The sequence below is a fragment of the Xyrauchen texanus genome, chromosome 2, assembly GCF_025860055.1.
Source record: "Xyrauchen texanus isolate HMW12.3.18 chromosome 2, RBS_HiC_50CHRs, whole genome shotgun sequence".
NCBI lineage: Eukaryota > Metazoa > Chordata > Actinopteri > Cypriniformes > Catostomidae > Xyrauchen > Xyrauchen texanus.
Window position 1 is genome coordinate 37,719,755 of NC_068277.1, and position 22,240 is coordinate 37,741,994.

The 22,240-nt window shown below is 37.0% G+C and overlaps 1 protein-coding gene across 1 annotated transcript; it reads left to right on the plus strand.

The window, feature by feature from the left end:
- The first annotated feature begins 1,529 nt into the window (after positions 1–1,529).
- Positions 1,530–20,614, plus strand: LOC127661472 (rho GTPase-activating protein 1-like). The gene is made up of 13 exons (XM_052152216.1): positions 1,530–1,617; positions 5,095–5,264; positions 9,852–9,944; positions 10,091–10,178; positions 13,396–13,527; positions 13,624–13,710; positions 13,859–13,957; positions 14,070–14,177; positions 14,530–14,606; positions 14,813–14,890; positions 15,255–15,383; positions 16,107–16,210; positions 18,835–20,614. Exons 2-13 carry the CDS (start codon positions 5,129–5,131, stop codon positions 19,003–19,005), a joined length of 1,302 nt encoding a protein of 433 aa, XP_052008176.1. The 5' UTR covers positions 1,530–1,617; positions 5,095–5,128; the 3' UTR covers positions 19,006–20,614.
- The last annotated feature ends 1,626 nt before the right edge of the window (positions 20,615–22,240 follow it).

Consider the following 22,240-nt stretch of genomic DNA (forward strand, 5'->3'; position numbering starts at 1 on the left):
GGGCGGAGTAATCACATCCAAAGGGGAGAGATGTGGCAAAATAACTGCTCTCCAATACAAATAATTGAGCTGGGAATCATGATCACCAAGGAGACTGCAGATGTCAAGATTTGTTGTAAAAACTAGTTACATTTTGGTCTGTTCTCACCCAAATTGACTGGATCACTTCTGCAGATGTGGATAAGACCACTGGAGTATTATGGATTTATGTGCTTTTTGGAGCTTCAAAGTTCTGGTCACCATTCACTTGCATTGTATGGACATACAGAGCTGAGATATTCTTCTTAAAATCTTCGTTTGTGTTCTGCAGAAAAAGAAACACATATCTGGGATGGTTTGAGGGCTTCATTTTTAATATACAGAATATAATTTTTTATTTGTTGCATATGATTTTGGAATAAAATAGGACCAGGATATTTTCTTTATAGGATTCGTGATGATCACCCTAGAATAAAAGTAGACCGTTAAATCGTCGTTTGGCAAAAATCCAAACTCAATCTGGAATTTTATTCCCAACTACCTGTTTTCAAAGCTTGGAGGTCTTAATTTCCTCTTACTTTGTAGTTCCAATGTTGAAAAAATCCCCTTAAAACGATCAAACTTTCACAAACAATTGCTTCTTTCCTGGTCCCTAATTTATAAACATAACTTTTCCCCTCACAAGTACTACATCTGGAACAACAGAGACATAATATATAAACACAAATCATTGTTCTTGGAAAACTGGTTTGTCCATGGAGTTTATCTGGTTAAACATCTCCTCAATTCTAGTGGTGAATTAATGTCATACTCTGAACTTCTAGACAAGTATGGTATTCCTATAGGGGATATGCCGTAGTGTTTGATGCAATCCCTTCTGGTCCTCTAATGCTTCTTAGAAACAATATAGTATCTGTACCAACTTTTTTGCCACTGGATCCATGTGCGACTACTGTTGGCCAGACCTGTTTCTCCTCTAACTTGCAAAATAACTGAGCTGTACGTAGACTACTCTGTTTCAAAAAGAAATATTCTCTGTTCCAAATGTTGTTCCTTATTGGAATAACCTTACTCCAAATCTGGACTGGAAGAAAATGTGGTGCTTACCTTCCAAATACCTCATTTTAAATAAGATTAAGGAAGTATCTTTTAAAATGTTGCATCGCTATTATCCCTCCAAGGTATTTCTACAAAGATATAAGAAGGACATTGATGTGGACTGCTAATTTTGTCAAATGGCTCAAGAAGACCTGCATCATTTATTTTGGACTTGTCCCCAATCTTGCACTTTTTGGCAAGATATCTGTACATTTATCTCCCAATATATATTTTAATGTTTTTTGTTTTTTTTTGTCAGCACTATGCTCCCCTGTTATTGTTTGCCTTTGTGAATTATATGCTTTCTATACTGTTTATCAATGAATGCATCAATTTAAAAAAATCGTCGTTTGGGAGACCTCCGGTTACTGTAATGAAACATTATTGGGGTCGTGGTCACGCACATTGTCCAACGGGTGATTTCTGCTGCTTCCGGGGCGTTTACACTGACACGAAAACACGGATCTCAAACCGGAAGTAGCGAATTATGTTGGTAAAATCGGCAGAGTTGTGAAGACTTGTGAGATCGCTGAATGTTAGGTAAACCCAATCTCTTTATTTGGCTTCATAAAACCTAGCTGGGTTCTGCGCAACGGTGGGGAAACACTCATTTGATTTTCCAACCCGATAAATTAAAACGGTAGCTAGTTAGCTTAGCAGGCTGTCGACTGAACACAGCAAGTCACTAAGACTTAACAATAATGTGTCTTCGTTTAAATCACATGTATTTCTTGTCATATGTTTATGTCTACTCTGCTCGCCTTTTGCTCGGTAAACACAAGGGTTTCAACAAGTACAGATGTTGCGTTGCCTTAGAAACGTAGTGTAATCTGACACTGTCCAGAGCCGAGACGAAGCAGGGAGTGTATTAGACTTCTTAGCACAAGAGATGAAAAAGAAACCCTAAACGTCTGACATTTTATGTCTGTCACTTTTAAATGCTTGAGGTTTGTGCAGGGTACACTTTAATGTGTGTTTGTGTGCCTGCATGACCGGTTATGTTGTCAGACAGAAGCTTTGTACTCAGGATTACTGAGATGTCACAGATAACTCAAGATAGATGATTTCGACATCGTTTCCCGTAGCAGTTTTACTAGCATCGCATGGTAGTGTTGCTGATCTTAAGAAACCACACAATCTGCTTGTATATGCAATTAATTTTATATTTATTTACACTAGTTAAGTGTTTTCATTTATTATATACATATCCTAATTGATCCATTATTTCCTGAATCACAAATAATAGCCTATTCTGTTATCTGTATCACAAAAAGTACCACGATATTAGTGTTTTTAGACATGGTCCGTGGTAATGACATGTTTTTTGTTTTGTTTTTTTGACGTGCTATAGGAAAGCCATGGCAAGAGAACCATGAAAACATGATTTATTACCATGTTATTACCCTTGTAACACCACATTGATAATCTTTTTCTTGTCTCATCAATCTTTTCACTTTCATCTCCACTCCGTCACTTCATCCTGTCGTCTCTCCTGCTTCCACTTTGATCTCATCATCCTCTTTATAGGACTGACACTTTCTATTGAGCCGTTCAGCTTGTAGTTCTAAAACCCGGAAAATAATTCGCCTTGGGTCCCTTCATGATTTTCCTCTGGGTTTTTATAATGGGGGTTTTGAACTTATGAGTAAAATAAGGTCTGTGGTAAACATTACTTGACAATACGTAGACGTTTTGTTCTACAACATAAATTACACAGTCATAGCTCAAATGTGAATTTTGAAGCCATACTTTTTTTTAAACATATGGCGACTTCCAAAATTCACATTTGAGGTATGAAAGACTGTATTTTATGTTGTAGAACAAAACGTCCACGTATTGTCAAGTAATGTTTACCACAGACCTTATTTTACTCATAAGTTCAAAAACCCCATTATAAAAACCCATAGCCGGCATAGATTTTAGAATGGCTTAGAGGCTTGTTAGTTTTAACAAAAAAAAAAAAAGTTTTTGGTTGAATCAGTCAGCTCATTCAGTTTATGATAGTATTCTATGAAAGATGTATTTCATTTCTATATAGACTAAAAGCAAAGTGACCGCTCCCATTATAATTAAGTAATTAATAAAGCTGTCTGCACTGCACGTACGCTTTGGTGGTTATGGAGTAGCAATTGAGTATTGTAATTTTTTTTTAGAACTTGCACTGCAAAACTGCAGAGTGGACATTTTATCTGACCTGTTACTCTTCTGAGGCATTGCCACTTCAGCCATTTATGCACCCTTGAAGGGCACTGTGGGAAGGGGACACCACTCGAAGAGTTGTTCCAAACAAAAGTGAGAAAATGAATCCCTTTCTCGAAGGGCCCTTCCTCAAGATTGTTAGCGAAGGGTTCATTTATACAGTAATGGTGTCATGTTCCTTTCAGTGTACATACTTGAAAGGCTCAGCCCTCTGGATTGAGAAGGGTATAGTATGATTTCTTTAGATTGTATTTTGACCCGATCTACTGTAATCCACTGTTAAAGGCACCTCTACCTAATTTTCTTGAATTCTTCCGCGATTTACAAGGAAATCTCACATTAAAACATTGTTCTTATTATTGTGAGGAAAATCTTAGGTAATTTCATTTTATAATTGTTTCTTTATTATTAAAATTTCACCTAATTTTCTGCATGACTAGAAGGGCACCTATAGATTTGTGAATGAAAGGGACACCACTGCTAAGGTGGCAATAGCATTATAAGTGCAAATGTGCTTAGAAAAGCAGGAGCTATTACAGAATTATTGATATTATTCTGCCAATGACTTCTTAATATTACATTCTTATGTTACGTTTTATTTATAAAGGACAAAGGTGGTTTTGGATATGTTGGGGTCTCTTTCGGGCTCTTGTTTTGAAGCTCTCATCAGAGTCTTTGTTTTTTTTTATTGAATTGCAGAATGATAGACTTAACTGAGTGTAGCCTCGATGCCTCTATAGCACAACTGTGTATGAGGAGCATTGTTTTTGCTGATGATCTTGTAAAATGGGCAATGAATTAAGAGGAGACTAGAGAGCAGAACAGAACTGAATTTAGACTGGTGCTGTTTAGTCAGAACCAAAGGCTGTGTTTGAATAAGTGTTTGCACCAAACACAGTTTGACTAGCTACTTTAAGCTGATGATGTGTGTAGTTTTTTCAATGTTAAAATTCTTTCCTGTATCCCAAGTTAATATACAGAGACGTCTTTAAGTAAATAGATTTTCCTGAAAAGTGTTAATTGTAGCCCTTTCAAATATTACTCTGTTTGTTTGAACATCCCAACCATTGATGATTTTGATGATGTTTGTCAGCGATTGCAACAAAGCTGAAAAACAGAGATAAGCTCGCACAGTGTTCTTTTATCAGGAGTGATGTACAGATTACCTAATGACCTTTCGTCAGTTGAAGATTTTGTTCTCACTGTTATTACATTTATGCATTTGGCTTTTATCCTGCTTCTTAGAATTTTAACTGTGTCAGATATAAATAAAAACCTATTCTGAATAAGGTTTACATACTTCTTAAAAAGACATTGCAAAAACCTCTTGGTTGAAGCTGATATGACAACACTAATTTTTTAATTATTTTGTTTATGTATAGATACATTAATGGCTATTTTTAGTGACCATTCTTTCAAATGTAAAAAAAAATAAAAAACATTTACGAGTGAGTGCAAATGCATAAAGCAGTATCTTCTGAATCTGAAGCAAGACATTTTTTTTATTATAGGCATGTCTCTAAATAATGATGTGTTATGCACTGACTGTATTATGGAATATAAGCTACTTGTTTTAAGTGGCACCTATCTGGGTTTCATAGATTGCAAGCCTGTGTTACGAAACAAACTAAGGCAAACTTATTTGTTATTGTGTGTGTGTCAGCCAGTCACTTTGTGTGTGTGCATGTGAAAAAGCTGAATGTACATAATTTAATGCTGCACAGACAGAAACTTAATGAAAAGGAAGCTCACACAAATTCCTAAAAAAATAAATGTTTGTGTAGTTTGTATTTTACCATGCCTTTCTTTGTCTTATAGTTGTGTGTGAAGTGTGGTGTCTTAGAAGACCATCATGTCATCTGACCTGCTGGTAGATCTGCATGATGATCTTGGAGGGGACGACTCTCCTAGCGCTGCTCTGGACCAGCTCAAACTGGTACAGGACAAACAGTGGCCACCTGATGACCCTGTTAGCCTGAGCAAATCTGGTAAGTGCTCAAGGGTATGAATTGTGTGTGTGCATTTAGAGGATAGGTATTTTTTAAATTAGGTTCATTTCACAGAATTGTGCTAGTTTCGCAGAAGGATATTTGAACTGTGCTCACAAAAGTATTAATTTGCCAAGAGCTATAACATAATCATAAATACCAATCATATGGTTTTTATATTTAGAAGCAAGTGAGGGTGAATGTTTCCGGTTGAGATTACTGTAGTGGTCTATTTAAGAGCCAGCAAAAAAACTCAAGAAGTCAAACAACATTACTCACACAGCATAGAAAGGCTCACACACACGCACACACACACACACACATATGTGTGTGTGTGTGTGTGTGTGTGTGTGTGTATTAGGGCTGTAACGTTACGCGAACCGCAACCAAAATCGCGATACAAACATCCACGATCCTGTGTCACGGTTCCTGAAGACCGAACCGCGATACGCCCCTCTCCAACCCCAGAAGCCTGCCCCTTGGGCTCTTTACACACACTACAATAAAATTCCACTACATCAAAATTCATTTTCTCATTTCACAGTAAACGTTACATGTAAATCATTAAATTAGTGGCAGTGAGAGAAGCTGGGTTGTCTCCTCATATTAAGGGTTTTGCACACATTGAATCTTGCTTAGCAAGCAAGATTGCATGCTCCCTGTGTCACTTGCTTTGTCATGTGAGAAAAGTCATGGCTTTCTTTCACCGCAGTGCCACAGCAACAGCTGTGCTCGTGGTAAAGTATAAGATGCTTGAGATTGCATCACATAATCTTATCATGGATGTTGTTGGATGTTGTTACACGATGGAACAGCTCAATGGCAATGCTTGAACAGTATCTCGAGCAACAAGCGGCTATAACATCAGCCCTCTTGAGCACAGAGGTGCGCAAAAATGGCCGTCAACACGATACTCTGGATAGCGCCGACATCAGTGATGTCGAAGAAATAGTAAACCTTCTTAAACCGCTAAAAAAAAAGTCACCACCGTCCTGTCACTCATTGTGCCCTTGAAATCTACGATCGAACTGAGCATGACGAGAAATACTCTACAACTATAGCTAACATGAAGACAGCCATCCTGCAAAACCTCTCAAGCAGATGCACAGAGGAACAGAATGATCTTTTAGAGAGTACTGCCTTGGACCCCAGATTTTGATTGTTGCCCCACTTCCTGAACAACGCAAAGAGGTTTTCCTCCGGTTGAAGAACAAATCGAACTAGTTACAGCAGGTATGAATGCATTACTAATTGTGTGAGAACCTGTGTATTTGCATTTGTCACTCCATTTGCATGTTGGTGTACTGTAACTGTAAGTAACCTAAACAAACCCACAAGCTGTTTGTGTTGAGTTGAACTTACTTGAATAGAACAATATTTGTTTTAATGTTTTTTTTTTTTGTTTGTTTTATTTGCACTTTTACTGCTTTAAGAATTTCTTAATCTAATTTCATGTTACAATTCAGTTTTATTGTTCAGTGACACCTAGTCAGTTGTTAATTTACATACAGAAGGTTAAAATACAACAAAGAACGTTATTGAAAATTGTTAATGCTTTGGAAATAAATCTTTTATTTGAATTTGTTTCATTTTTTTAAATTTTGTTCAAAATATCGCAATGCGTATTGTATTGTGAACCCAGTACCGTGATACGTATCGAATGGTGAGCTGAGTGTATCGTTACACCCCTAGTATATATATATATATATATATATATATATATATATATATATATATAAAAGTGTATATACAGTATCTCACAAAAGTGAGTACACCACTCACATTTTTGTAAATATTTGATTATATCTTTTCACGTGACAGCACTGAAGAAATTACACTTTGCTATAATGTAAAGTAGTGAGTGTACAGCTTGTATGACAGTGTAAATTTGCTCTCCCCTCAAAATAACTCAATACACAGCCATTAATGTCTAAACCTCTGGCAACCAAAGTGAATACACCCCTAAGTGAAAATGTCCAAATTGGGCCCAAAGTGTCAATATTTTGTGTGGCCACCATTATTTTCCAACCCTCTTGGGCATGAAGTTCACCAGAGCTTCACAGGTTGCCACTGGAGTCCTCTTCCACTCCTCCGTGATGACATCACAGAGCTGGTGGATGTTAGAGACCTTGTGCTCCTCCACCTTCCATTTGAGGATGCCCCACATATGCTCAATAGGGTTTAGGTCTGGGGACATGCTTGGCCAGTCCATCACCTTCACCCTCAGCTTCTTTAGCAAGGCAGTGGTCGTCTTGGAGGTGTGTTTGGGGTCGTTATCATGCTGAAATTCTGCCCAGTCTCCGAAGGGAAGGGATCATGCTCTGCTTCAGTATGTCACAGTACATGTTTACATTCATAGTTCCCTCAATGAACTGTAGCTCTCCAGTCCAGCAGCACTCATGCAGCCCCAGACCATGACACTCCCACCACCATGCTTGACTGTAAGCAAGACACACTTGTCTTTGTACTCCTCACCTGGTTTCCGCCACACACGCTTGACACCATCTGAACCAAATAAGTTTATCTTGGTCTCATCAGACCACAGGACATGTTCCAGTAATCCATGTCCTTAGTCTGCTTGTCTTCATCTTTAGAAGAGGCTTCCTTCTGGGATGACAGCCATACAGACTAATTTGATGCAGTGTGCATCAAATCTCTCCAGAGATGTTCAATCAGGTTCAAGTCTGGGATCTGGCTGGGCCACTAAAAGACATTCACAGAGGTGTCCTGTAGCCAGTGTGCTTAGATGAACCTTCGCCCCAGTCTGAGGTCCAGAGCGCTCTGGAGCAGGTTTTCATCAAGGATGTCTCTATACATTGCTGCATTCGTCTTTCCCTCGATCCTGACTTGTCTCCCAGTTCCTGCCGCTGAAAAACATCCCCACAGCATGATGCTGCCACCACCATGCTTCACACTAGGGATGGTATTGGCCAGGTGATGAGGTTTCCTCCAGACATAATGTTTGCCATTCAGGCTAAAGAGATCATTCTTTGTTTCATCAGACCAGAGAATTTCTTTTCTCATGGTCTGAGAGTCCTTCGTGTGCCTTTTGGCAAACTCCAGGTGGGCTGTCATGTGCCTTTTTACTGAGGAGTGGCTTCCGTCTGGCCACTCAACCATACAGGCCTGATTGGTGGCATGGTGCAGAGATGGTTGTTCTTCTGGAAGGTTCTCCTCTCTCCAAAGAGAAACGCTGGAGTTCTGTCAGAGTGGCCATCAGGTTTTTGGTCACCCCCCTGACTAAGACCCTTCTCCTTCGATCGCCCAGTTTGGCAGGGCGGCCAGCTCTAGGAAGAGTCCTGGTGGTTCCAAACTTCTTCCATTTAAGGATGATGGAGGCCACTGTGCTCAATTGGACCTTCAATGCTGCAGAAATGTTTCTGTAACCTTCCCCAGATCTGTACCTTGATACAATCCTGTCTCGGAGGTCTACAGACAATTCCTTGGACTTCATGGCTTGGTTTGTGCTCTGACATGCACTTTTAACTGTGGGAACTTATATAGACAGGTGTGTCTTTGCAAATCATGTCCAATCAACTGAATTTACCACATGTGGACTCCAATCAAGTTGTAGAAACATCTCAAGGATGATCAGTGGAAACAGGATGCACCTGAGCTCAATGTTGAGTGTCATGGCAAAGGCTGTGAATGCTTATGTACATGTGATTTTATTTATTTGTATTTTTTTTTTTTTTTATATTGCAAAGATTTAAAACAAACTTCTTTCACGTTGCTGTAACATAACAAAATGTGGAACAAGTGAAGCGCTGTGAATACTTTCCGGACGCACTCAATATAATCAGCCCCCTACATTGCGAGTAAATTTGTGACCAAAAAACGTGTTATTAGCCACTGTCAAGTAAATATTAACATTTCACTCGCCAGTGATAGACTTGTGTATTGCTGAAGCACCGAAGCCATTTTCATCCCATAAGTCCCACCCCTATGGATACGTGTATGTACAGTACTGTGCAAAATTCTTAGGCACATAAGGTGTTTCACAAAAGCATTTGTCTCCAACTTTAGTGTGTCAATAGGAAATATAAATAGACTCTCAAACATTACTTTTGCAGATAGAAAAGATTAGAATAGAAGAATAGGGAGCCCTGTAAAAATCCCCCACTGAACACCGTGTCAGTATGAGATTACATAAAGAGACAGAAGTATTTGAGACAGCCTAAATAGATAGAAGAACTGCGGAGGATTCTTCAAGAAGCTTGGAACATCCTATCTGCCAACAACCAAGAAAAACTGTGTCCAGCTATATCTAGAAGAATTGGTGCTCTTTTAAAGGCAAAGGTGGTCACACCAAATATTGATTTAGCTTTTTATGTTTACTGGACTTTGTATGACATTAAGTGATAAATGAAAACTAAAAGTTTTACACAGTACTGTATGTATTAAATAATCAGCCACACTGCATCATTCCTGACTATAATATCTCTGACCTTGCATACTGATGCCTTTTAAGCTCTGCTTTTAATGTAGGTGGTACATTTAGACATATCACTTTGCATTTGGGATATTAACATCTTTCAAGAGTCCTCAAAAATACAAAATAAAATATTTTTTTATTCTTTCCTGCAGTTTCAGATATTAAAAGTCTTGGTGGCACCTCACACCTTTCCAGGGACGACCCCTTCTATGACATTGCAAGATATAAGATTGTGGAGGTTGCAGGTGAAACATTATTAAAAGAATAAGAATCACCAGCTAGTTTTACTCTAAATTTAAAGCAGTCACATTTGCCTGTCTATCTATTCTCTATCTTTCCTCTCTCTCTTTTTGTTGTTATTGTTGCTGCTTCTCACTTTCTTTCATTATAGGTGATGATAACTTTGGTCGGAAGGTCATTGTTTTTAACGCTTGTCGCATACCCCACCAAGATCTGCTGGACCAACATAGACTACTCATGTAGGCATCATAGTTTTTTTACTTGCTCACCTATGGTTTATATGAAGGTGTGTTAAGTAGATCTTAACACACTGAATCAGCTATTGTACTTTTTTTTTTTATAACAGCATTACTATATTTAATGGTATTATTCTGATTAACAGTTTGTATTGATTCATACAATTTACAAAGAAAAGAAAAACATATTCACAGAATCAACATTTAACACACACCTCAAGATGATTCCTCAAGAAGTTGATTGAGAAAATGTCAAAAGTGCATGTCTGCAAAATCTAGGCAAAGGGTGACTACTTTGAAGATGCTAAAATATAACACAGTTTTGATTTATTTTGGATTTTGTTTAGTCACAACATAATTCCCATAGTTCTATTTCTATTATTCCATAGTGTTGATGACTTTACTATTATTTTAAAATCCAGAAAAAAAATTAGCTAGTAAGTGTTTCAAAACTTTGACAGGTAGTGTGTATATATATATATATATATATATATATAATTAATTAAACAGGTGTGAATCTTTACTGGCCTCACGATTCGATTACGATTCAAAGGGTAATGATTCGATTATTAAATGATTCTCGATGCATCACAATGCATCTTGTCCTTAAATTTCTTTCTTTTTTCAGTTTCTTAAAAATTAATTTTTTTACTCTCTATTGTTTCCCTTTCAGCTTTTTATTTAACAGCTGTCTTAAAAAAACAGAAGGAGTCACATTACATAAACTGGCCTTTTACATTAATTATGAGTTGTGAACAAAACATGGAACATCCACAAGATTAAATAAATGGTTCTATAGTTTAAACAAGTATCTCAGTTTTTCAGTTTCTTTCTTTAGAATGAAAACATCACCAACATCTCCCAAACCGCTGCGTCATCATTATTTTTATTCTGTGTTTCCCACGTTGCATGCTAATCAGTGCAATAATGGGTGCAAGCTCATCTTCCATCTTGTTTGTTGGCTTTTTATCATGAATAAATTCTCCCGATGCTATGTGCGTGGGTTTGTGAAAGAATTTAAGGATCGTAGTTTCATTCAGGCACAAATGGTCATGTGTTTGATACTGCTGGTGTGCAAATAGTCATGTTTGTGCACTTGACTAGTGTATGCACTTAACTCATGTCTTTGTTCTACATCTGTCTTTTGCATGTGCCACTGCTCTACTGTGATTTAAACTGAGCTCAGAATCGATTCAGATTCTTTTGAGGATCAATTCAGAATCATACGAGTATGAATCGCGATGCATCGTTGAAACGATTTTTCCACCACCTCTATAAAATAATAATAATAATCCCACACATTTAAAACTATACTTCTTTCTCCACTGCTCCACCCCGAGAGCCCTCCAAGAATGCCAAATAGCTGCCCCATTTCCTATCAAATAAATCTAAGTTCCCCAGCCTTCTACATGACATTTCCTCGAATGCCATCACCCTCCCCATCTCTGTGCACCACTCTTGAAATGAGGGCACTGTAGCCAACTTCCATCCCCTTAGAACAATTTGTCTGCCGATCTTAACACTGGTTAGGACCCAATTTGTATGTGTTTATCCCCTATATTCGTCGCATATAAAACTCTGAACCTTCAACCAAAATTCTTGGATCTTAACACACCACCAATGGGTTGTGTCTCCATCTTCTGATTGGCATTGCCTGTAGGTGGGTGTGTCTTTAAAGCCAAGCCTATACAATCTAGAGGGTGTCCAATAGAATCAATGTAAAATCTTGAATTGCATAATGTGAACCCTTGTATCTCTAGATGCAGACTTGATATGTTTTTAATCCTAGCCCACACTCTCTCCTCCAATACAAAGTTTAAATCTTTCTCTCTGTCCCCCAGACTCTGAATTAACAGGGAGTAATACACTGATGCCTCATGACATTTTCCAAAAGCAGCAATTACCACTCCTAGAGTATCTGCCGCTTTAGGGGGTGTATGCTACTCCCAAAATAGTACAGAGGTGGTGGTGCAGCTTTAAATACCTAAAGAACTGAGATCTGGGAATCCCAAAATGTTGAACCAAATTATCAAAGGATCTCAACATTACACTCTCATATAGGTCACCGAGTGTATTAACCTCCCTCACAATACACTCTGTCCAGCAGAAAGGGGACTTATTAATACATAATTTTGGGTTCAGCTATATGCTTGAGGCAATATTTAAATAAATAAATGTCCAATTTAAACACTCTGGACACTTTGGCCATACCGAGTGCAAATGCGAGATAACGGGGTGTAACTAACTTCTCAGATTAGTTTAATAGAAAGGCTTTGCAATGGCGAAAAGGGGCAAGAACTTCCTGTTCAATACAAAACCAGAGAGGGGCTCTCTCTGGTGGAAGCGACCAATGAGCCAAATGCCTGAGACCGAATGCATAATGATAAAACAAAATCTTGGGTAGGGCTAGCCCACCACGGTCAATCAGCCTATGCAACTTACTGAAATGTAATCTGGGACGTTTACCATTCTAAATGAAGGATTTCACTATGCTATCAAATTGCTTTAAATAAGTGAGGGGGACATCTACAGGGAGAGATTATAGTAGGTAGTTGAATTTTGTAATACAATTCATTTTATTAACTTGCAATTAACTAATCTTGAAAAGTGTCAATTACCGCATTCCACTTAGGTCTACTCCTGTTGTATCTAAATTTTGTATTTACTTTTTTTTTTTTTTTTTTTCAGTGGTTAAGCATTGCAATCAGTCACATATGCCTTTAAATAATGCCGAAACAACACTGGAAAGCTTCCATTACAATTTAACAAAATATAACCACAATGAAGTAATAAAGGAACAAAGTTCTCAACTTGTTTTTGGGAAGTGTAGCCTACATAAAGAATACGACTTGTATTTGACTCACAAAATAAATATTTTAATGTAAATTCTAATAATCAAAATTAATAATTGTGTTTATAATATTAAGGGAAATAATCAACCAATTTTGTCATAATTGTGCAGTCCTAGTATAGGTGTAAATGGAGAAATACAAAAACTTTATAGTAACAAAATCAAATTGATATAAATTAAATCTAGAACAACGATTCTGAAATGTATAAATGGGATCAAATGTTTCTGCAGTTGATGGTTGGTCCACAAATATAAAGAATTAGTGCAAATTTCTATCTGCTCTGCTTATGGTGTCTTATGTGATGTTTTTTTAGTTTGATGATAGTGAAATGAACTCTCGTGTGTTTATCCATTGATAATTGTGTTTAGGTATTTGAAGCAGACTCTTGATAAGTATGTGGAGAGTGATTATACACTCATCTACTTCCATCATGGTCTGACCAGTGAAAACAAGCCCTCTCTCAGCTGGCTTCGAGATGCCTACCGGGAGTTTGATAGGAAGTGAGTGATGCTGTTCTTATTGAGGGCCATTTTTTTTACACAGCAGTAGACTAGAATAAACCTGATTAAGCTTCAGTATTGCTTTGTTTATTGCAGGTATAAAAAAAATATCAAGGCACTCTACATTGTCCATCCCACCATGTTTATCAGAACAATACTTATTCTCTTCAAACCTATCATCAGGTCAGTTGTTAATCACTCTATACTGGAAACTTACATGCTCTAAACTTATCCTTTTATCCTGTAGAATCAATATAATCTTTTCTCTATGATGCATTTTTTACTAAAGACCCTGTATTTGACCTCTTATGTACTTATTTTCTGTTGACAGCTTTAAGTTTGGCCGTAAAATAAATTACATAAATTACTTGAGTGAGCTGGAGGAGATTATGAAGTGTGATCAACTGGTGATTCCCAACAGAGTCAGAGAGTAAGAAATTAACCATACATATAAGTACACATATGTATGTGCTCAAATCACACAGTCATGTCTCATGCCAGAAAAAAATTCTTATGAGATGCACTCAAGGCTCTTTCTGTAGGTATGATGATAAGATCCGTCTGTCTCTGAAGCCATCTGCCATCCCTGGGCCAATATCTCCTCGTAGTCCTCCCCTTCCTTTCCAGCAGTTTGGTGTACCACTGTCTACGTGAGTTTCTCTAACCCATTTCCTTACATCTCACACAGTCACAGTTGCTGACTAAATACCTTCCCAGGTTAGGCCTGACTGTATTTTATACCATCACCTTAATACCTCCAAACTTGGTGGATGAGCTTAGCACGTACTGGTTTAGCAGAACATTGTGCAACAATTCAAATGTCTCAGTGTGTCAACTTTATAGTTGTGTTAATTGAAAATGACATCTTCATTAGTGTATTTGATAAAACGAATTAACATTTTATAGTCAATTTTAAGAGCTCCATGTTTTAGGAAGGAGCTTTTGTTGTTAATATGTGGGTCTAGCAATTTCTGTTCCTGTTGTTGTTTTTGTGTGTATCAGATTGAGACAAAGGGTAGCAGACTCTGAGCCAATTCCACTAGTGATGCGTGACACAATTGGATATCTGCAGGAGCATGGTAGGCATCTTACTAAATTATCTTTTGTTTCTCTCAGCAAGAATTACATTGAAAGATATAATGAGATAAATTTCACTTCGTTTTTTTTTTCTTTGTTTTTGTTAAAAAGATCTGGTAAGCCCATAGCTGTATGTATGGCAAAAGGGCCCATGTGTTTTAATTAAGTGTTTTGCTCCCCTGTTGCTAAAGTTTTGTTCTCTTCTCAGGTCTTCAGACAGAGGGAATATTTCGGCGCTCTGCCAATGTTTCTCTGGTTAAGGGTGTAAAGTTGAAATATAACTCAGGTAAGTGGATGTGCATGTCACCAGGGGCGAAAATTGTGGGGGGGGGGGGGCAATAAACATAACAATTCTCAAGAGCAATTTTTGAAGGGGACACCAAGGTTTTTTTTGTTGTTGCCCTGTTTGCATTTGTATTATTTTATTTCTTAAACAATTATTTTAAGAATATATCATTATATTATTTACAATACACATATTTTAATGATATTTTAGGGGGGACAACCCTCAGATGGGGGGGTCCTGACCCCCCCAACCCCCCCGCGATTTCCGCCTATGCATGTCACATGCCCTCACACACGTTCCCTTGATCGTTCATGATCAGTAGCAGTCCTTACAGTGCTGTAACAATGCGTGTGATTGTATTTAGGCGAGGAAGTGAGTTTCTCTCAGATGGATAATATCCACTTGGCAGCTGTGATCTTGAAGACATTCCTCAGAGAACTGCCAGAACCACTTCTGACCTACCAGCTCTACAATGACATTGTCAATTTCCACAGTGAGAACACAAACACACACACATAACATTCACATACCATCTCTAAATACCAGCAATTCCAGAAAGCATGCACACATGTGTCTGTATTCCTCCTTTACTGGCTCAACAGCTGCTTAAAACCATATTTTTTACCACTGTGTACAGTACTGTGCAAAGGTTTTAGGCACTTGTGAATAATATTGCATAGTGAGGATTTCTTCAAAAACATAATTCCATACATAATTTTCATTTATTAATCAGCATCATACAAAGTCCAATAAACATAAAAATAACTAAATCAATATTTGGTGTGACTACCTTTGTCAATTCCCCTAGATACACCTGGACACACTTTTTCTTGGTTGTTGACAGATAGGATGTTCCAAGCTTCTTTGAGAATTCACCGCAGTTCTTCTATCTATTTAGGATGTCTTAATTACTTCTGTCAATTTATGTAATCTCAGACTGACTCCATGTTCAGTGGAGGTTTTTTGGAGGCTATGCCATCTGTTGCTGGGCTCCCTGTTCTACTATTCGAATCTTTTCTATTTGCAAACATAATGTTTGGGAGTCTAAAATGTACATTTCCTATTGACACTAAAGCTGAAGATATAAATAACCATCTTAAGACAAATGCTTTTGTGAAACATTCTAAGTGCCTAAGTGCCTTTTGCACAGTGTTGTATAATTAGCCTCAAAAGTGAGAATACACCCACACACAGCATTTGTGCATTGTGTTATCAGATGTGGACAGTGAGTCTCAGGCAGAAACAATTCGGAACATGTTGCTGTCCCTTCCTGAGGAGAACTATGCACCTCTCTACTTCCTTATACGGTTTCTTGCTCAGGTAATGCTAATCTGTCTTCTTAAATATGTAAGTGTAATCCTTAATTTTTAAGTAATATTCCTAGTTATTAAATGGAATACTCAATTCTAATTGGTCAGTTGTGACATTGAGCAGTCCATTAGTTCTGAATAATTGAGTTTGAATTCAATGTTTCTGGAGACTCTTTTCTTCTCGCATAATTTTAATGCAATTCAATATTTCAACAATTAATTTTTTTTAGTTAAATAGCCATGTAATAAGTGTGATAATGTGCAATCAGCTGGTTATTATCGTAAAATAAATCACTTCAAGGTTATACGAGATCCCTTCACCTCATGTGGGGGTCCTGATCCCCCTGTTGGGACTGTGCTGGAAAGTGCTCATTTTTTTGTTTTAGTCATAGTTTGTCTTTTGACCAAATTGTCTTTTACATTTAGAAAATATTTCATGATTTCATATTGAATCATTTGTCAATTTTACTATGAATTAAATGGCATACAGTGTTTCCCATTAATTATCTAGACTATGGAGTCACGCCACAGTTCCAGAAGGAACCGGCACATATTCGTTTGGTGTCCGAGGAGTGGAAGAGAAAGAGAGGAGACGCAGGAGTAGAATTTAAACTTTTAATTACAATCGCTGGAGTGGAACAAATGCTGGAACAAACACTTAATCTAAATTTAGCACAACATAACACTTCAAACATTACACTTGAAAGACTGACAAATAATAAACAAAACTAGAGGGTATATATATATTTATACACAGGGAAACTGATGAGGGAATGGCATACAGGTGGGGATAACGATGAAGTGAATAGGGCAGTGGATTATGGGAAATGTAGTGCAGGAGAAAACTTTAAAATAAGAGTCCTTGAACACTGTGGAGACAAACTGTGACAATAATAACATAAAAAATACCTAACATTGTGTTTTGTGCCGTTGCTTCAAAAAAGCATATCTCACTCCCAGTCTGCTGTTAAAAAAAGCACTGAATTTTCTTAATTTGTTTTTTTGTTCTATTATTTTTAATCTATTTCTATTCATTGCTGTTTTTATTGTTATTTTAATACTGACTGATTACATAAATAATTACTTCAGAACTTAAAACCTGGTATTGAGAATCATCAAATTTCACTACAGACTGCAGAAATGTTGGTATTGTGATAATCTTGAGCCTTTATTATACATGGTAGATCTTGCTGCAAAAACATGATGAAAAAGTAGATCTCATTCCATAGAAGGGTGAGCACCCCTGTAGAAAATGGTGGCGATGGAGGTTTTTATTTATTTGACTACCATACATAACATAAAATAATTATCATATGACATTTGCCTCCTACCCTACACAGTGCAGTTTACATTTCTGTCACATATAAGTGAGTTGATTGCATAGGTACACTATTAAGTTGGGCATAGATATACAACATCGACTTTGACATGTTACTTGAGCATATAACTTAAATGTCCTTTTTGTCTCTCTGGAGAAATATGTTTTTTACTCTGACAAGTGAATGACCAATTTTATTGTCTGGAGGACAAGCACATGACAGTGCTTAATGTTGAGCACTGGCTCAAATGTATGCTCTAGTCGATTCTGTGTTTTGACCATTTGTGAACTGCGTTAATCTCCTTCTCATTTACCATGCTTTGTGAATGTGACTTTTTTGCCATGTCATCATTCATATCTATACAACCAATTTGTTTATGATTAAATTACTAAGCACAAAATTGTTTACAAGAGCACCAAGTTCTTCATCGATCTAGCCTCTTAATTTTGCTCTCAATGTGCACCAGATTGAAGCATTTAACTTTCAAATATAAACAATTTTCTTTCCGGTGGAACATGTCCCCGAACCCCCCTAGAGGGTCCAAGGTCCACCCACCACAGTCTCATACAATCCTGTGGGAAACACTGGGCATATCATTTTTGTCAATTAAAATAAAGTTATAGTATTACTTAGTGATAAACAAAACAAAAAAACAACAAAAAAACATGTCAAACTGTAACAGTCTAAACCTAAAACAAATATTCAAAAATTAATTTGGCCTAATTATAAACTTCAATAAATCTAAAATAGATTCCTGCAATAATAGCACATGAGTATACTTAAGTATTAGGTACTGATTAGTTACTGTGTTGTGGATTCTTTAGGCTTTGAGAGTCTACATTTTCAGTGTTATTAATTTTCTATTTTAGAGACTGTTTAAGATTTTGAAGCACATTGTTATGGCATTGGCATATTCACAACGCAAGATGTGCCTGTGTGTTGTCAATTTAAACAACTTAACAGCTCAAATAATACACGAGTTTTAACAGAACAATTAATGAAACTGCTTTTATAAAATTATAAGCTTCAAATTTCTGCCTTTAAATCCTCCAAAAATTAGTCCCATTCACTTCCATTGTAAGTGCCTCACTTTAATTTTAATTCGTGCTTTTTTTTAAGAAAAGGAGGGATGAGTCGAAATACATTTTCTGTGGTAATCCTGTGGTTATGCCACAAATGCTGTCGATTGAGCTTAACTTGTAGTGAACCCCAAATGCTCAAGTATTTTGTCTAAAACTTTTTAACCTAATTTAAATATTACTTATTTCTTATTTTAAGCCAAAGGTCTTTGATATTTATTCATATTCGTGTGCAGGTGTCTGCTGTGAGTGAAGTCAATAAGATGACCAATGTCAACCTGGCTGTGGTGTTTGGGCCCAACTTGCTCTGGGGGCAAGATGCAGCCATGACTCTCAGCGCAATCGGACCAATCAACAACTTCACCCGCATCCTGCTTGACCTACATCAGGAGATCTTTACCCAGTGAGCAGCAGCAGCAGAACTTTGACTCCATACCCTATTGTTGCACCTCATCATTCCAAAGGTTCACTCATCTGTTGCCATGTCCCGCCCCTAGTGTCTTTCTTAGTGTTGCCAAATGCACAAATTTTATCAGGTCTGTAAGCAGAGACTTAAATAAATGAACCAACAATGAAAACAGGTTGCCATTTTTGGGGCTTACATTGCGGTAGATATTCAGCTGTAGGATCAGTTTGAATTCATTTCAGTTGGTCTTTCAAGGGGTACAATTTTAATCAGTTTTTGAGATAATGTACTTCCTCTTATTTGTAAGTCATAGTTGGCACAAGCTATGGATCAGTAAAAAGCACTACTACTTAAACTTTAAACACTTCTTTTAAACGTGTTTTTGTCCTCTGACATAAAGTATATGTAAATGTTTTGTCTTTAAAAGCTTTCATTTAATTTTCATTTATATTATCATATCCTGATTCCTGAATAATATTATTATTTCTATAACTGTATCGCTATCACCTCCACAGATATCTCTTTTGTTGTCTCAGTGGTTCCAGGAGCAGGGCAGATGCTATATGGCAAGCACAATATCACTACAAATGTTCTAATGACTCACAGATGTTTTTGAAGCATGATGCTTACACTGATCACGAGAAGCAGTCTGGCATGAATTATTCTTCAATCAAAATTCTTGATAATACAGTAAATACAAATACCTGCCAAAGTTGTGTGTGTGGTTTGTTTAGTAATGCTGCTGTGTTATTCTACCAACTTATTTATTTTGGCCAAAGATTATATTGTTACAATGTTTATGTGATACATTTTATTTGTTATTAGAAGATGTACTGCCTGTCAAAGCCCGTGCTATGGTACATGGGCTCATTTGAAACAAAAGCCCAAATCTAGGTTGAAAAGGCAAAGAATCGTTTGATGTCATTTTGTCCTGTTGGTGAAATTGTTGATGTTTTTATCTATGAGAAAACATATCATAGCGTACTACTGGTGTCTGTGTACATAAACACAAAGTACAGCAACATTTCAGTATTTATCACAGGGCTCTGTACTTGAAGATCCACATTATAATTTTTTGATACAAGGATATGAAACAGTCACAAAGGATGGTTGTTTCATTGAGCTAAACGTCCAAAAGAACCATAAAGCAGGTACGTGCTAATTGTTTAGCACTAATGATTTAAGTGTCATATGCCTTGATTATTGAATTGTAACTGTTTACTGTTTCATGTAAATGTCCTATCAATGTCAGAACTTCGGAGCATTGACAAGTGGACCAGTGGCTTAAATAGTTTTCGCAAAGCTCCTTCAAACCCATGTGTCTATGTGCCTTATGAATTGGCAATGATATTTGCTGATAATTCCCTTTATTTGGACGGATCTGTGAACTTTGTGCCATTTTGTTGTATCTGTATCCAAATGCCTACCTGTTTACCTCTACTGTAGACGCGTATTTCTGGTTTCCAGGTGAAACTTTGCATTACTTCTTTTGTGAAGGTTCTTTTCTTCCATTTTGGCTGTTAAAGGGTATTATTCCTTTACTTTTGAAATCTTTACTTTTGTATATCATGTGATAAATTCAGTGTAATAAACTGTTACAGATTGTGAAATGCATTTTCCATTGTGGTTTTGTTTGCACTTTATAACATAGGCTACTCAAGGATGGGGAGCCAGTTAAAAAACTACAATTTAATTAAGACAAATGTTAAGTGGTCTGCATTATTTGTTTGCTCTTTTCATTTATTTTGTTCCCATCAATATAAACAGATTTAAATATAGAATTGTTTGTGCCTTTAGATAATTTTATATTGTTATGTGCTTTAAAAATCACTTTAGCTTGTTTTGATAGAATTGAAATATTACAAATATACAATAATTTATAAGCCCAGATGGGCCTGCATAATGATCAAAATATTAATAAATACAGTCTTGGCCAACACAAATCGTTTGAAAGCTTAGAAACTTTACAATGCATGTAGACATTGACCAAAACTGAACAAGTGCTTTGAAATATGCAGGCAAATCAAAAGTGTACTGTTTTGATCATTTATGAACAATTTTGCACTAAATATTATTGTAATCAGTAACTCATCAAATAGCCATGTGCCATATGTTTTTGGAAAGCTCTAAAAAAGTACAATCAAGCATATTTGTTTCACTCACATACAAAAATATAGTGAGCTATAGCCAAGTACATGTTTTTGACATTTACGTTTCATTGAACAGGTGTTGCTCATATACCACATATATGTGTTTTGGGGTGGGGTTGAATAATAGGGTTCAACAGTGTTACTATGAAGGCAAACTTAAAATAAAATATGTGATGCCTTTATTTACTATTACTATAAGTTTGAATGGCCATGAAGCAATGTGAACATACATTTTACCTGGTTGGAAAAAGTATTCAGTTAATTTACCTGATGAACTTTCACCTTTTGCTGACCCTTTATGCCTCGTAGAGCTAATGTGTGCTTCTAAATCACACCTTTATTAGCATCTGACACACAAGTGCCAGCTTTACATGTCATACATTCTGCTTCCCACGGATCTCGACCTGGACTAAAGCATGGGAATTATTTGTGCACATCTTCTGTAAATTTGCAATTTTGTTTGGGCATTGTTTCCACTCAGCTGTCATTTGCTACTGTCAAGCACTGTTTGATGCCGAAAACAACAGCGCTTTGTGCGTTCGTGGAGAGATTGACAGGCAGCAATTTGGCCAATAGTTGCTGCAAGCCTCTTATAATCAACCAATTGGTGTGCGAGAAGGTGGAACTTACAAAGAGGGGTTAAAGCAATACAAATATGTGCACACACATAATTAAGTATTAGACCAGATGCACATCATAATGCAACTAAAGCCAAATACCAGACATTATCGCAAATGTTGAAATTCCTGCTGGACACTGTTTTAAGCACCGAAAAAGAGGACATGTCCGGGAAAAAGAGGACGTATGGTCACCCTACCTACAAAATATAGGCTAAATAATTTCATGTATCCATAGATGTTAGCCAGAGGGGCGCACAGTCTTCAGGGCACAATTCCTCCAACAACAACAACAAAGAAACCTCTTTTGTGGCGCCCTAGGTAACTGCCTATGTTGCCTATGCCAGGGGCTGGCCCTGCCACCAGGAGATGAGGTCAAGTAAATGACACAAACTCAATGATTATTCAAATGGCACAGAATGAAACTCATCTCGTGAAATCTCATTACTAAAATCATGTCTGCATGCTA

Coding starts and splice junctions, on each gene's coding strand:
- LOC127661472 (XM_052152216.1), top strand. CDS start 5,129: ATGTCATCTGACCTGCTGGTAGATCTGCATGATGATCTTGGAGGGGAC. Junction 13,711..13,858: donor CTCTTCAAACCTATCATCAG/GTCAGTTGTTAA, acceptor TTCTGTTGACAG/CTTTAAGTTTGGCCGTAAAA. Junction 15,384..16,106: donor TGACATTGTCAATTTCCACA/GTGAGAACACAA, acceptor TTGTGTTATCAG/ATGTGGACAGTGAGTCTCAG.